We start from the raw sequence: 16,964 nt of genomic DNA on the forward strand, positions 1-16,964 counted from the left end.
GTTCCCCCTTAGGTTTGCACACTGATTTCTACTTCAGCCTGGTGGGGGTGGGAGAAGGGGGAAGAGGAACGAGAGGAGGGAGTGGGGGAGCAAGGGTGGTACCAGGGATGCTGTTTGTTGAGCAACTTACAGATGCAGTAAAAATCACCTGGAGATGAGGCTAACGGGGCGAATGCAGACTACCTGACAGTCTGAATTACTTAGATGACTCTCTAGAGAGAAGGAAAGCTAACCCTTGAGCTATAGCCTATATGCTTCCATTCAGAACATTTTAAGCAATAGAGAAGACTCGCAGTTGTCAGAGCATTAAAGGGCAGGTAGAGGTGGGAAGTAGGGGAGAGAGCAGGAGGATCTCTGTGGTAATGATGCTGCTCTGTGCCTCTCAATGACCACGTGCTAGATGTAATGTCATGAAAGCACTTTACAAGAAGTTACCATTGGGGAAAAGTGGGTAAAGGGGACTGTATTTCTTAAAACTGCATGCAAATCTACAAGCAATGCAACATAAGAAAGCTTAAGAAATATAATAGCTGGGTTTGGTGGCATGGGCTTGTGTAGTCTTAGCACTTTGGAGTGGAGGTTGAAGTAGAGGAGCACTTCAGACCAGAACAGCCTGGGCCACACAATGAAACCCTGCCACCAACCAACCAACCAACCAACCAGTTGTCAGTAGCTATGTTGGTAGCAGTATTTATGTTGTTATCCTGAACTTATGTATATAATATGGGATAAAGCAAATAACTACAGGATATTCTAATTTTATGCCTCCTCCGTAGGGATATAGTCCTGGTAGACCTACATGAGCTAGAAGACTAATCTCAGGCTATGAGGCATCAGTTCTTACCCTAAAAAGTGTTCTCCCTCTCTCCCCTTAAATTTACACAGAAAATGGTAAGGAAAAAAAGTCCTGCAGTTCTGAATTTGAATATAAACTCAAGCTACTTTTTTCTTTAGCTAAGATAAGTCCTAGAAACAAGTACTAACACTGTGGCAATGGGCATTCTTCATACTCAAAACGGGTCTTGCTTGGAAGACTATTTCCCACTTGAGGAAACCAGCATTTCTTAAACAACTAGCTGATTTCAGGTCCAGAGACAAGAAATGCATTAGATGAGCTGGAACAACTTGGCATTCCAGATGGGAGAAAGCTTCCAAACCATTGCTTGGGTTGTATCAAAAATTATAACATAGGGCTGGAGAGATGGCACAGTGGTTAAGAGCACTTCCTGCTCTTCCAGAGGCTCTCAGTTCAGCTCCCAGCATCTACTTTTGGTAACTCACAATCACCTGTAACTCCAGCTCCACAGGATCTGATGCCCTCTTCTGGCCTCTGCAGGCACCCACATATGCACAGCATACACTCAACACAAATACACATGTACATAAATAAAAGTAAATTTAAAAAAATTTAAGATATATATATATATGAAATTTAAATGTTTCCCTTGATACAGTTTTACTGGAACATAGCCACGATTATTGGTTTGCATATTACCATGGATGGCCTTCGTTCTATAAGAGTGGAGCAACAGGGCCATTCAGTCTTGCAAAGTATACAACATTTACCACCCCTGGCTCTTTTTCAGAAGAGATTTATCCACCCCTGTGTCAGGGCTCAGGGTTACAGATAGCAAGCTCTCTGATAACTTCATCACAAATAACAGATGAAATCTGTATGTTACCACTCAACTCTCCCACCCATTCTTCTGTTTGCTGCAGATTTCAAAGCTGGTGCACCATATACATACAAAATGTGACAGAGGAACCCAGACTTGCCACATAATGCTTTCTGTTTGCTCTTTCTTCCTTTACAAACTCCTTAGTTAGCATGTGTGCACAGGCGAGGACAAACAACCATTAGTTACTGAGATAGATTTAAAAGCATTTAATGACATAGCGTATATTTAACAGATAGGGCAAAAGTTGGAGGTACAGGTCGTACGATGGACCAGGCCTGAGCAACCACTCCCTGTTCAGGCCCAGCCTCTGGAGTTCATTCCTATCAATGCCATTTTGATTGTGCAGTAAGATGAAAATTTGTTATTACAATAGTTACGGTGACAGAGAAATGCACACTATGTATCAAATAGCAAGGTAATGAAGCAAATTATAACAGTGTGGCAACGCACGAGCAAGTAACCATTAGAGTAACATTACTTTGTCCAGTAAATGCTTCAATTTCACTTGTACACTTACCAATGATTTAAAGGGTTTATTATACATCTAGTTTTATTATACTTTGTACTAGAATTATCTCAAACATACAATATAATGTATTTCAGAAAAAAAAAGATTGAAATTACAGATTATTTAAAACAGTATCAGTTTTCTATCCTTCTTGCATACCGACATTCTGAACTGTCATTGCAGTTGATGCAGAAAAGCCGCATGTCGAGTGTTAGTAAGTGATGCCAGATACAAATGGTTTGGCCTGGAGATTTACCATGGTGCTGCACTGTGGCTGCAGCGAGATCAGAAGACATGGTCTGCTTAATAAAGGTTAGACCCATCATGGGCACTTCTAATAGTCAAGACTCAGGGTGACCCCTGGAAGTGAATGGAGAATGGTGTCAGGAATCGGTATGCTTTGTCTCTGGAGAGCACAGGAAATATTGTTTAAGCACCGCTGCCTTGCAAACCAACAGCATTAGAGGCGGGTTATTTCCAACACAGCCTCACAAAATTGAGGAACATTTAAATATTGAGATCTAATCTATATAATTTCATTAAAAAAATCTGGCCTTCCCTCTGCACCTCAAACTTTTGTAACTTGGGAGATAAAGTGTTTAGATGTGTCCCCACCCCACCCCTCAGAAATTCTCTATAAATTAAACATTTTTTTTTAAAAAAAAGGAAAAAAAAAAAAAACCCCAAAAACAAAAAACCAACCACATGGAGGAACATTAGGCACAGAGTAATGTGTTGGTCTGAGCTTGCATGCTGGACTCTCACTGAAAAGGTCAGAGAAGGGCAGGACACGAGGGATGTTCACTTCTTTTTGCCAAAAAGGCTGAACCGCTTCTCTTTGTCTTTCTCTTTGTCTTTCTCTCTCTTGCCGGGACTGGACTCGCTGGTGATGGTGACAACGCTGGTGGGTAAGGTCTGTGCCCGGCTGGATGCTGGAGTACTCTGGGTGCTGGCAGACATGTCGTATTTGTCAGAGGAGATGGCAGAGGAGATAGCCTGGATCCATGTGTTCATTTCCTCCTGAACAGGAGAGGGGACACAGGTAAGATTTAACCAAGAGGTGTGAGCCAGGTTTGGGTCCACCTGTATGAGACTACCCAGGCCTGACAGGTTTGGAAGGTATCTAACTATGGTTGAGCAGAGTACTTTGAAGCACTGTCCCTAAATGCACCTTTGCTTTCTCAGTACCAGAAAGTGGACATGGTTCAACCTCTCAGATGAGTTCAGTACTATGGCATCTACAGGCCATCATTCTGGGATACAGTTCTGTAAAACTATGGGAGCCAGAACTAATCTCAGGTTACGGGGTGTCAGGTCTTACTCTATAAAGAATGCTCTCCTTCTCGCCCCTTAAAAATACCTTTTCCATTTATATATTTTTTGGTGTGTGTGTGTGTGTGTGTGTGCGCGTGTGTGCGTGTGTGCGCGTGTGCGTGTGCGTATGTGTATGGTGATGGTGGTGGTGGTCAGAGGGCAACTCAAGGGAGTCGGTTCTCTCCTTCCACTATGTAGGTACTAGGGATCCGACTCAGGTCATCAGGCTTGGCAGTAGGTGCCTTTACCAGCTGAACTAGCCTCCTCCTTTACTTTTTAAGGTCTCTCTTGGTAGAATTGGGGCCCCATCACTGCGATGACCGTCTCTTCTCCAAGGTGGAAAGGGCCACCTAACTGTGCCTTGCTCACCAAGGGCAGCAGGCTAGGTCCTTCTGCCGACTCCAGTCAATCCAGTGAACGCTGTATTAGCTCTCCCTCCTGTTTTGTAGCCCAGTGTTAGTGACATCATCACTGACCCTTGTTCACAAATACACAGTAATGTAGCTGGACATGCCACAGACAAGTGCATACTCCCAAGACTGAGGAGAACTAGTTGGTAGTAACTTACGTCATCTTTGGCTTGGAAGAGGTACTCGTTGCCGTCATTCAGTCTGTAATTTCAAGAAAACAGAAAATTTTACAATTTTATGAATAAGAATTCAACTTCAGAAAAATAAAAATACTCCAACTTCCATATCTAGTGTAGAATATAAGCCACAGGATTTATACCAGCAACAGGCAGTGGAGCTCTACACATGCCATCAACCATGCGTGGAGACCTGCACAGACACAGCAATGGACTTTTGGCCATTAAGAAGTCATAGAATCAATCAGACCAATCCAACATACATGGGCAGTCTTGTACTTCAATCCAAGGAAGGATCAAAAAAGCCCCAAACATACTAAGGTGTGGCTTTGTCATAGCAAGGACCACTTGGGTTCTTATCACTGGCTGGAAATAAATTCAAGAGAAAACACTTTAAAAACAACAACTTTTTCTCCTACATTTGCAAATTTAGTCTTCAAAAACAAAGGGAAAGGGTCCCCTAGATTTTCCTTCTTATGTGTGCTTGGAAATGAAAGCAGTCACATGTGGGAGGCTATCAATGTGACACTCAGTAGTGCCTGGCTGGGACAGCTCAGCTGCTTGCTCCACTGCTGTTAAGAGGCAGGTGCAAAGGGTGCAGCAGTGGGAACTGCTCTTCGCTGCTCATCTGACTCTGAGGTGCATGGAAGGAGAGCTAAGGGCAGGAAAACAGCCAAGGGGCCAGGCTCTCTGGGTCTCTTGTGATAAAATGTTGAGTGTCTAAGTTCCAAAGAATCTGCTGCTACCTCTCCAGCAAAATCGTACCAATTATTACACCAATTTTAATCTCCCCACCCTCATAGCAGTCCTTCATCTAGACTAAGACAAACTTTTCAGATCCCAGTGCAACAGAGAGTGCAACTCAAGTTTTTTAAAGTTGTTGTTTTATTATTGGGTATGTATGTGTGTGGGCATGCATATGGAGGTTAGAAGACAACTTGCAGGAGACTGACTTCCATAATCTGGATTCCAAGGATAGAATTCAGGTAATCAGGCTTGGCAGCAAGCATCTTTACACACTGATCCATTTCACTAGCCTTATCTTTTACGTTAATAATTTTTATTTATATTTTATGTGTCTGGGTGTTTTGCCTATATGTATATAAGTACACCACATTGAATGCAATGCCTGCAGAGGCCAGAAGAGGGTGTAGAACCCCCTGGAACTGGAGTTACAGATGGTTGTTAGTTGCCATGCAGGGGCTGGAAACCAAACCTGGGTTCTCTGGAAGAGCAGAAACCACTGAGCCTTCTCTCCAGACCCTGCTTTTCACATTTTTTAAGAAAGATAACAATTTGCCTAATTCCAAACATGAGGAGAACAGAGTATGGATGCACTGTGAGGGTGTGTCGCACAGGGAAGAATCATTTGGGATCAGAAGGCTTGGGGCAAGTCAGGGAGGACAGGGCCAGTCTCAAGCACTTCCTTTCTGTCTCCATTGGCTCTGGGATGACTCACTTTACCATCTCTGGAGCAAGCAAACTCTTGGGTCTGCATAAGCCAGGAAGATGGAGAAATGGTTAAGCTTCCCTTACACTGTGAGATGTTAACAGTCCACCCAAAGTGCTAGGGAACAGCATATTTGTGAAATGAAGGATCGTCTTCCTTTGGGCTTGGCTGCACTGCTGAACACAGGGAGGTGCAGCCTTGGCAGACTACGTTACGTGCCAATCTGGGTTTTCAATTTAGTGAGGACTAAGAATGTAGAAATGAAAATAACTGATCACAGTGCCAGCTCGAGAAATGGTGAAGATAAGCACACCTAGGTAAACATGAGCTAGACAACTCTCACCTTAGCTTGAACACATGTTTCTTCTTTTTGTAATCAAGGGCCACCTCACAGACGGCTTCTTTCAAACTCACGGGGACCTCGCTGTGGTAGGGGATGCCAGAAGCAGCAGTCTTGGCATCCTTATAGAAGCCCATTTCTTGATTATTTATAACACAATAAACATTGTGCCAGGACCTGAGTACAGTACAAAAAGAAAGAAGCATCAAGGCTCCATTTCATACATGTTGAAAGAACCAAGAATCTGACATGAAAATAATCTCCACACAAGATGTGTGACCCCTCACTAAATGCCTTCCTAAATTGTGCTAACACTGAACAACAACACAACACCCCCGACCGCCCACCCTGGGAAAGAGCACATGAGATTCAATAGCAGCTTTTGAAGGCTGTAGCATTCTGAATTTGGGGAGAGGCAAACTGCCATCTTCTGACACACACCGCATTCTTGGCTTTGACAGCAAAGGTTTTCACCAGGGTTAGTATTCTCAGGCAGTCTCCTCCAGCCTTAGCATCATTCTTTCTGTGGTTCAGTCACGGACAAGGGGGTAGATCCCGGCTATTAGTACTTCTGGTATTTTGCAGGGAATTAGATGGAGGTAGCATTCTCTACCCCCCACCCGCATGGCATGGCAAACTATCAAAATGTTTATTTATTAGAACACTAGTTTGTATTAACAATATGAAAGGTAGACCTTATGTAGCATGAGCCCTTGCATAGTGTATGCCACATATGGCTGTACATGGCAGTCCTAGGCATTTGGTTTACCTGCTAAGCATACGAGCTTTGGAGTCAGATATTAGTTTCACCTCAGCTTTGTCATTTACTAGGTGCTTTTTATACCTTTCAGAGGTACCTTTCCTTACCTGCTAAATAATAAAATTAGGGACTATTGGGCAAAAATGAATCTCAAGACTCAGAGAAATGATGAATGTCTTTGAAAGATAAATCCAGAGAAGTCCTATGCTAACATGATTTCACTTAAGGGAGAGAAGACTCCTCAGTCTCACTCTAGCAGGCACCTTCTCAGGATGAACCACAGGGCCCCTTCCTGCCAGTCCTGTCCACACTCAAGTCCTCCTCCTCTTGGCAATGCAGCATTCTACTCTAGTTTCTCAAAGCTGGTCCAACGAAGAATGCAAAGATCAGGAGCTACTGCCCGAAGAACCTGCATGAGCCCTGCCACCTCTGCATAGGTGACCTCCTTCTTAGCATCCCCACCTGCACTGCCCTTACCTGCTTGAGGCTTTCTTATTGTGAGCCTCCCACTCATGCTTCCTATTGAGGAAGCCTTCCATCTGGGCCGCGGGCGTCTCCTGTGTCCTGGCCGGCAGGGTGGCAGCACTCTGGGCCGGAAGGGCAGACTTGGCCTTGCGGTCAGAGGTGGGGGAGGGGATGGGACTGGACTCTTTGGAGCTCGTCCTCTGCTCTGCAGCACCGTTGACCATTTCACCTGTGTCCATGGTTTCTGCCATCTAGGGATAGTGGAGAGATCATTCAGCTAACCCCGAGAGCGATGGAACGACCACATACGCTCTGACTCGCACACGTGGCTGTGTATAAATGCCTAGCACAGATGGAGGCAGTACAGTAAAACCATTGCACACCCCACAAAGCCAGCTGGACGCCAAGGACATTAGAAGGTGGGAATGGATTAATGCCCGCCCACTTGCGGGGGAAATAAGAAAAGCGAAATGCCATGAGTTTTACTGCACTCTACTCCTCTGATCACTCCATTTTCTCTACCATAGCTCAGACCACCTCCTCTTATGGTTACTTTAAACACAAAGACAATGGTAACAGTCACACATTAAATCTGAGAGTGGACGTTATACAGCAGCCACCTTACAACCAAGGGTGCCACCAGAAGGGCAAGAGGGTCAAGCGAAAGGGCACTCACAAACAGACGGAGACAACTCAATCAGAAATGCACAGCATTCCCCCAAATGCAACAAGGAAACACCTTTGGCTTCTGAAAATGCTCTCTGGTTTTCCTCCCCCTCCCCTCCAAACATGGTCATAAACACATGCAGAAATTAGGATGACAGTCATGCACTTCACATCTATCATCCCTGTTAGACTTTGGAACTTAAGAGCTGGAAGGAAATGAGGCAAGTCAACAAACACCAACTGAGTCACATCTGCCCAAGTTGTATCGTGAGTGGGTTGTAGTTTGTGTTAAAGGAGCTGGAAAAGCCAATCACAGTCACTCAACACCACACAGCTATTTACCCCCAAACAAAGACAGAACCAGGGCCTTCCCCATCACGGGTGGTTGATCACGGTGCCTTGCTGCACTGAGACGAGAGCCCAGAGACAGCCAGGCTTCCAGCGGCTCTGACCCTTCAGTCTGGAGACGTCTTCAGGAGCGTTCCTTCCCAAGCTCACTTAAATTGTAACCCACACGGTTTTTCGGCTTTGGAAATGTAGTAGGGTCTTGATTCATTATCGTTTTCAGCCTGTGTACCATCAACTGTGTACCATTAACTGTAGCAGCCCCTGGCTGCTACATCTGGGGTATGGATTAGCGAGTTACTAAAAGCTGGGTGTGGCTGATGCTTTAGTAGATTACAGACAACCTGCACCCCTCATACACGGACAAACAGGGAAGTATCAATGGCACACTCATTAGCTATATCCCCCACCATGGCTGCCCAGAATCAGAGTGACACCAAATTAGCAGCAACAACCTTGGCAGGATAAGCGGCAGACTGGCCACCACCACTGTAACACTCAGATCTGTCAACTCTCTTACTTAGGTCTTATCTAGATGGATGGGCCCAGTACATAATTTCAAACAAAGTTAATAATCTGGGAAAAGGGTAATGAAAAGTTGGCAGGGGCTAGAGCACCACAAATTTATGTAAACTACCATAATTAACATTAAGGTTTAGGGTATGACTATTGACTGTACAATTTTAAGGGTGTTTTTAATTAGAATTCTCCATTCTCATATCAATATGGAAAATAAATAATTAGGGTGGGCAAAAACGTATATGGGGGTATAGTGCATAGCTATCCTGGCCTTGCAAGTGCAGTTTTGTGACCACGTGTGTATGAGCAATGGGCTACTGAAATTTTTTTTCTCCTTTTCACTTTGTGATTTTCAGACAGTGTCTTGCTAGATTGATCATGATGGGCTAAAACTCCCATTTCTCCTGCCTGAGTGTCCCCAGTAGCTGGGGTTATAGGTATGTACCACCACACCTGACTTCTTTTTTCACTGTGAGGGGAGAATTGAGGAAGGGAAATTACCAAGAACTAAAACTCCAAACCAAAAGAATGCTGAGTGGATTTTATAGTTGACAAATCTCTTCTAGTGTGAGATCTCATGAACCTTGTGGTGAGCAAGTGTGAGTTTGGTGTGGAAGGCCTGAGCCAGGTGTGAGTCCAGAGAAACATGGGGTTAGTATGTACAGACACCAGGTTAAAAAAAAATTTAGTGCTGCAGTTTTGACTTAAAAACCATTAGTGGCACCTGGATAGGCAGAGGTTTATCTGGAAAAGGCTACAATTTATCAAAGTTGGTCAGACTCCAAGGTAGGTGAAAAGTCAAGGGAAGTCTCTTCTGAAGGAAATTCTGCAGCAAAAATTTTTTCTTTAGAGTTAGAAAGAAAGAGAAACCCCCAAACCAGTATGCAGAGATAATTAATGTTTATGCAAATGAACCACTAACCAAGAAAACAAGGAAAATAAAAGGAACAAAATGAATTTTAATGGACATGTGCTTTAAGCATGCCAACAGACAACACACCACTAGAGACAAACATCAAAAGCAAATCATAGTGCTATGATTAAACAGTGGGTACATGTGAATATGCCCCCCACCCCACGTTGCTTCTCTTTAGCAATTAGTTCAGAGTGCTTTAGTGGCCAGGCACGTCTGAGATACTGAAATCAGGAGGTGAACATAAATGCAACGTGACAACTAGGAGCACAGGAAACACCTGATTGGTCTTCCAAGGACACGAAGCAACACCATTTTCAAATTCATTAACTTGAGTCTCTGCATCATCACTTGAAAGAATGAAACTGTGTTTTCTTCTTCCAATACAATCCAATTGTTAATTGAAAATATAAACAAAAATAGGCATGAGAGCAAATGCCAAAAAGCATCACAGCACTCCTGTCTTGTGTGCTTATATGTTTTTTTTTCTTTTGAATATAAAAAACATTAAAATTGGGTATCAGTCTGTATGATACAAAATTTAAAGACACACACACATACATACATACATACATATATATATATATATATATGGAAGTACCACATATATATAAAACACACATATAGATCGGTGACACACATAATATGATTTGGGGCCATAAACACATGGTCAGGCTTCCTAAACCGAGTAAAAAGCCATAGTGTTTTCTAAAATGAATTTGGATGTGTTTTAAGGCAGAGACCCAATAATGGTGCATACTACCCCCAGAATGTAAGAAGCTTGGCATCTATCTATATACCCATCTACAGTCAGAGGTAGATAGGTATGTACATAGAGATTAGGAAAACAAACAAGATGCTATATGATGTTATCCTGACAAAAGAAAAAAAAAAGCATCATGAAATGAAAAGACAAATTAGACTTAGCTCATGGAGAACACATACCAAACAGGTTTCTGATTCCACTAACACATCTAAATATGGCAAATGAACAAGTGACTGTCTTGCAAGGCTTTGATGTAATACGAGTTTTGTTTTGTTTTGATCAGAACCAGGAAACCACCTCTTTCCTCAGCTTTTATTCCTAAGGAAAAGGATTTCTGTTAAAACATTTTCAACTCCTGCTAGTGGTCTGTCTGATACATACCATCCTACAAGACTCTTTACTAGAGAATACCACAAAGAGTCTTGAGAAGAGGAATGAATCAGAAGATTCATTTGAGATATACAACAGAATTTCCATCTATAGAGACACTGAAGTAACCCTCTAGAGCCAGGAAGCCTCCAAGTGCTCCCAGGCAGGGGCCATCAAGTGTATCGTTCAAGTAGTCAGGATGAACCAAAATGGCTTTTGTTCAATTTGTTTCAAAAATTAAAACATAGTTTGACACCCTAGAGTCTTTGACTGAATGGAGAGGCCTAAAGTCTGGTAGGCAGCTTCCAAAACAAGCTGTGAATTGCTGGCACCTGCCATGTCCTGAGTCCTGGGAGTGCTGACATTAACCAAGACAGAGCTGGTGGCAGCAGCCAGCACACAATTTATTCCCCAGGCTGGCTGCAACATCTGCTGCACAGAAGCCTATGGTTCTCAGCTTAGGACTTGGCAGGAAAAAAAAAAGGATTGGGTTTGTACAAAGTAATAAATGACCCAAGGGTCTCAAAACTTGGGATCCTGTACTTAAAATGTAAAAAGCTTCCCAAGAAGATTCAACTTCTTTTCTCTCATCTTCAATGAATGCATTCTTCATGGAATGTTTCAAAATTGACTTTAGGCTTTAATCTTAATAGCAAATGTCTCCTTCCTTATAAAATCAGTCTTTTTAGTAACTAAACTAATTCGGGTTAATAATATCTGTAAATAACACAAACCTATAGTACAGTACTGTGGCCTGTTAGTGTAACTTGGATGTGCCATACCTGTTAAGATTCTAGATTTCTTCTTCATTATGGTATAATGTCTTTTAATTTCAGTTACTCACGTTAAGGGTGTCACTGTAAAATCTTAAGTAAAAAGCTCACAACAAATAAACAAAAAATAAGTATGCTGCTTTAAGGCAATGGGCATCCAGAAATTAGGAGATTCAAATAAACATAAATTAAATGCAAACAAATATAAAACCAAGGAAGGCTAAGAATTAGGTAAAAAATTTAACACTTTGGATGAAGTAGAAGTCAAAAGTCAAAACCAACAGGATGTGGAAAAAGTGGTTCTTGACAAATGGTAGTGAACTTCACAATCCAGACCATGACTGATCACTGGCTGTCCGTCTGCTATTAAAGTTTTTGTAGTTTTGGTAGGTTTGAGAGCGGTAACTAACCCGTGGAGATCCCTGCTCGGCTGGCAAACCATTCTGGGAAACTTGCTCTCCTTTTGAAGTATCCCTATTAAAGTGAGATAGAAAAAAAAAAAAAAAAAAAGAGGTTAGAGGGAAAGAAAGGGAGGAGGAGGAGAAAGAAAAAAATAAGAAAACATAAGTGGACCCTTCTTTTCACACAATGTAATCTTAGCACTTTCACGTTTCAGATAGCCTTTGTAAGCCTACAGAAACCCTGTTACCACCTCCACCGAATAAAGGTACCTTAGAAGTTCTCATGGAGTTTATAACCCAGCAAAACTGTTAGCCTTCTGCAAACAGAGAATCAGTTCTGCCCTTTTCATCACAAAAACCACTGGCCTAAAATCTGAGCAGTGTGTCCTATCCATTGAATCATATGGAAAAATGAAGAAGATGATGATGATGGTGTGTGTGTCTGTGTGTGTGTGTGTGTGTGTGTGTGTAAATGCATGGATGTTGTCGTCAACATTTTATTCTGCCACCTGCCATTCTGTTGTCAAGTTACTACTATGTTCAGTTGTTACTTGGGATGACTACATGGGTTCTAAATTGTATAATGAAATAATGAATATGAAGGATATGTAGCCTAGTCCCACAAGGCAAGATTTAGATCAGATGTTTCATAAACGTTAGTTGCCACTGAAACTAAGGTTCTAGTCTCTCAGACTTCCTGTGCCTCACCATTGTTGGGACTCGGCCTCCTCTGAAACCTTCGTGCTGGGCTCTGGAGAAGGCGGCCGCCTCTTCCTTTCTTCTTCCTCTTGCTGTCTGCGCACTTCCAGTAATTCCAGCTGAGGGAGAAAAGGGTGCTATTTATTAGGACAAACACCCCTGTTGCTTTTATGGAAAGGGCTCTGGAAACGTGGGAGACTTTTTCTACACTGGTTTATGCTGGACAACCTCAAGCGTCAACATCGCGAGCACAATGGCAGCACATCCATGGGGACGTACTGCAGTTACAACCTATACTGCAAGGGAATAGGGGCTGTACACTGAGCTGGACAAACTCCTTCAGGCAGTGGTATACCTCCTGGGAGTGGGGACTGAATTTCAAAATTAACTCAACTTTGAGTTCTCAATGTTGAGAAGGAAACTTTGCTGGGAGACTAAGCTAGACTTTCCATGAGGTCTCAATAAACACCCAATATAGACTCACAAAAATTCTCATGGAAGCCAGCTGTGTTGTGGTAGGAAAACATTTAAAAAACTTTAGAAAAAGATATTCTATTTTAATTATTTTAATTTTATGTGTATGAGGGTATTGCCTGCAAGTGTTTAAGTGCGCCCAATGCCCAAGGAAATCAGAAGATACCCTGGAACTGGAGTTACGGACAGTTGTTACTGCCAAGGGGGTACTGTAGGAATTGAACCCAGATCCTCTGAAGAGCAGCTACTGCTCATAACAGCTGGGCCATCCCTCAAGTGCCTTAAAAAAATTTTTTTTAAAGCCACAGAATAGGGAGCTGGAAAGATGGCTCAGTGGGTAAGAGTACTGGATTCTGTTGCAGAGGACCTGGGCTTGGCTCCCAGGACCCACATGGCAGCTAACAACTGTCCGTAACTCCAGTTCCAGGGAATCAGATGCCTTCTTCTAGACTCTGTGGACAATGTACGCACGTGGTGCACTTACATACATGCAGGCAAAACATTCATACATTAAAAAAAAAAATCCATACAATCGTCTACCTAAAATGAATCCGTTTCCTGAGGAGTATGTACTCTAAAGTACTCTGTTTTAACATAAATGGATATAGGTACATACTGAATCCCCAGAATTGAATCCATTTTTCATGAGTGTAAAAGTTTCAGAAGAAAAAACATCAGTGTCCAAGCTCTACTATAAAGCCTTGATTGGGAGAAGAGATTACTGGGACTGGAGATGATTTAACAGTGGCCCAAGATTAAGCTATGATAAGCAAAGCATTATGCCCAGCACCCTGAGGCCACTTACTGTTGTCAGCCTTTCCAGGGCAGAGAATCTCTCATCCCAGGTTGCTGCAGACTTTTCAAATGCCTCATGGCGCTTGATGAGCTTCTCCACTTCGTCCACGCTCTGGCCGATTTCACGGCTGGATAGGTAGGGCTCCTGTCCGAGCAGCCAAGCCTCAGCCACACTAGCATCCCTTGAGAACTGATGGACCTCCAAAACTGCATAGGGTACCAAGAGTGAGTGTGGATCACAGGGCAACATAACACCATTGCCCCGTGCACAACCAACTTATCATCTATACTACTGGTAATGCCAGCCAATGCAAATTCAGTAAGCCACACAGGCAACTTTAATTTCTCCAAGCATCATATTAATAAGAGTTTTTAAAAATAGGTGCAATTTGCTTTAACTGGATTTTAATTTAACCCAATAGCAGAGGTTGGCAGATCTCTGTGAGTTCAAGGCCAGCTTGGCCTACAGAGTGAGTTTCAGGACAGCTAGCTAGGGCTACAGGGAGACCCTACCTCAAAAAGACAAAAAAGAAAAGAAAAAAAAAGTAAGCACCACAAAATATTATTTTTTGACTTTTTTTTTTTTTTTTGCGAAGTGTGACTACAAGGTGGATTTTATACTTAAGGTACATATTGCAACATCAATTCAAGAACATTTTTACTTTCCAAGAGCTTTATATGATACAGTGACTCTCAAACTGGATAGTACAGGTCTAGAATGTTTTCTGTTCATACAGTTCTAATTCCTGAGTGATAAAAGCTCACAGCCAGGGCTGCAGGATGTATAACTTACACATGCCAGACTATGTTGTGGAGCAGGTATCTATACATCACCTTTTATTAGGGAGGAGTTCTGTTTTCTCTTGGGAACACTAGGGAAGGTTGTGGGGAAAGGTAGGCGCAAGACTCTTGCCGTGTTCACTGTGTTCCTCCACATGAGGAAAAGCTCTCCTTCACTGCAGTTACAAGGAAGTGGATTAGAGCCTGGTTTCATATTACTGTGAACATTACTTTTCAGTGTGTTTCATGCAGCAGTGTCTAGAGCCGCTCAGAGAAGAAATGAACTGTAGGAAGCACCAGTGTGCCTGGAGCAAGCTGGTCATCTCATTTTGACATCCTGATAGACCCTAACATGTCAGATCCTTCTCTATCTAGGGACAGGGGACTTAACAATTCTTCAAGGTGGGGACCATGAAAGTCATCTCTCTATACCCAGACTACTGTCTGCTATCTAGTTCACAGCAGTTAGGATATGAGTTTTGCTAAACAAAGGAATTGTTCCCAGGTTCTCAAAAATTACAAATGAAATCTTCATTAAAAGAATGACCTAAAATGGGTTATCTGAGGGTTCTAGGCCCAACAGGATGTGCCTTTACTGGGTCTTCTACACATCTTTCATAAAAGGCTCTTTAGAATTAGTTCTAGCAAGAGTCTACAATGAGGAGGAATGAGGCTGAAATTATAAGCAAAGCCTAGTACATCAAAACAGAATGTCAAGAGTATGTCAAATAATGCTTGAATTGAGCTTTTAGTGTTTAAACCAACCAGGTGCTATTCTTAATACTGAGTATTATATAGCCTGTGAGGGCTCATATTCCTTATAAAATGAAGATTAAAAATATAACCTAATGCCAGATGTGGTGGTGCACACCTTTAATCCTAGCACCTGGGAGACAGAGATAGGAAGATCTGAGATTGAGGCAAGCCTGATTTACATAGCGAATTCCATGCCAGCTGGGCCTACAGGGAGACCTTATTTTAAAAAACAGAACAAAAATTTTATATATATCTATATATCTATATCTCCTTTATCATCATGAGGTTATTATAGAGATTAAATACAGAAATTTATTTAAAAACACTTAAGCAAAATGTCCAATTCACTGCAAAATCTTAAAAGGGGTTAGACTTTAGTATGTCATCAACTTTCCACTAAGAACACTAAATATAATACTTAGGCCAATTTTTCACTTTCTTAATTCATAAAATAATTCTTCTGAGGCCATAGAGATGGCACGGTGGTCAAAAGAACTAGGTTCAATTCCCAGCACCCACACGGCAGCTAACAACTGTCTGTAACTCCAGTTCCAGGGGATTTGACACTCTTCTGGCCTCTGTGGGCACTGCACAACCTGGGTGCATTTACACACATGCAGACAATACACTCATACACATAAAAATAATAAAGTATTTTTAAAAAGAATTGTTCTTAAAGGTAATTGGGAAGCTTCTGTCTCTATTCTCCTAGAGGGATGCCAAACTGTTACCTTCCTGCTGTTCTAAAATATACACAACACTGTGACCAACTGTGGGGTGAAAAATAATGATTATGTCTTATGGAACTTTTTTGTTTTTAAATCTTCACTGTAAGTGGAAGCAGAGTTGGGAAATCTTTAAGATGACATTCATTTATTTATTTGAGTATGTGCATGAGTGCATGTACTATGGAGATCAGAGGACAATTTGCAGGAACCAGTTCTATTCTTACACCAAATGTTCCTGGGGTTTGAACTAAGGTCCTTGGTGGGTAAGCACCTTTACCTGCTGAGCAATCTCAGTGCCCAGGACTTCTTAAAAACAGTAGGCAATGCCGGGTGTGGTGATGCATGCCTTTAATCCCAGCACTCGGGAGGCAGAGGCAGGCGGATCTCTGAATTCAAGGCCAGGCCAGCCTGGTCTACATAGAGAGTTCCATGCCAGCTGGAGCTAGAGGGAGACTCTGTCTCAAAAAAAGACTGGGGGAAAAAAAAAGTAGGCAGCAAGAAATAAGGCACTGAAAAAGAGGCACCTAGAACTTTAAAAATCATTAAATGATAACATCGTATTAATTAAAGCAGAAAAATTAATTTGCATGCATTCAAATGGAGAAGAAAAATGAAGTACGTCCTTACTCAGTCTTAACCATTCCCATCGGTCTTCCCACTTGTCAATCATTTCTTTTCTTTTTTCTGTCAACTGTAGTAACTTTTCCTTGATCTGCATAAAAATAAGGACCCCAGATTTTAATAAAATGCAGCACCACCTTTTGTCTTTTCCCTTGATGGGCACTTCGTACAAGAAAATTTATTTTCTACAGAGACTACCCTTAAGAAGTCTCTTTTGTGTCTTGGGAGAGGAAAAAAGCATGACTATTTTCCAGAAT

The 16,964-nt window shown here is 42.2% G+C and overlaps 1 protein-coding gene across 1 annotated transcript in view; it reads right to left on the reverse strand.

Moving 5' to 3' along the window:
- Positions 1 to 1,870: 1,870 nt before the first annotated feature.
- The window catches only part of Sptbn1 (spectrin beta, non-erythrocytic 1), a 204,036-nt gene continuing 188,942 nt past the window's right edge, over positions 1,871 to 16,964 (reverse strand). Inside the window, exons 29-36 of the mRNA XM_008823012.3 lie at positions 16,714 to 16,798; positions 13,833 to 14,029; positions 12,563 to 12,672; positions 11,864 to 11,927; positions 7,115 to 7,353; positions 5,881 to 6,054; positions 4,070 to 4,112; positions 1,871 to 3,207 (exon numbers count right to left, since the gene is read on the reverse strand). Coding sequence (XP_008821234.1) covers positions 2,989 to 3,207; positions 4,070 to 4,112; positions 5,881 to 6,054; positions 7,115 to 7,353; positions 11,864 to 11,927; positions 12,563 to 12,672; positions 13,833 to 14,029; positions 16,714 to 16,798 — 1,131 coding nt within the window. The 3' untranslated portion in view covers positions 1,871 to 2,988. The remainder of the gene's footprint in view (positions 3,208 to 4,069; positions 4,113 to 5,880; positions 6,055 to 7,114; positions 7,354 to 11,863; positions 11,928 to 12,562; positions 12,673 to 13,832; positions 14,030 to 16,713; positions 16,799 to 16,964) is intronic.

This window comes from Nannospalax galili, unplaced genomic scaffold, assembly GCF_000622305.1.
Source record: "Nannospalax galili isolate Female #2095 unplaced genomic scaffold, S.galili_v1.0 scaffold286, whole genome shotgun sequence".
Lineage (NCBI taxonomy): Eukaryota > Metazoa > Chordata > Mammalia > Rodentia > Spalacidae > Nannospalax > Nannospalax galili.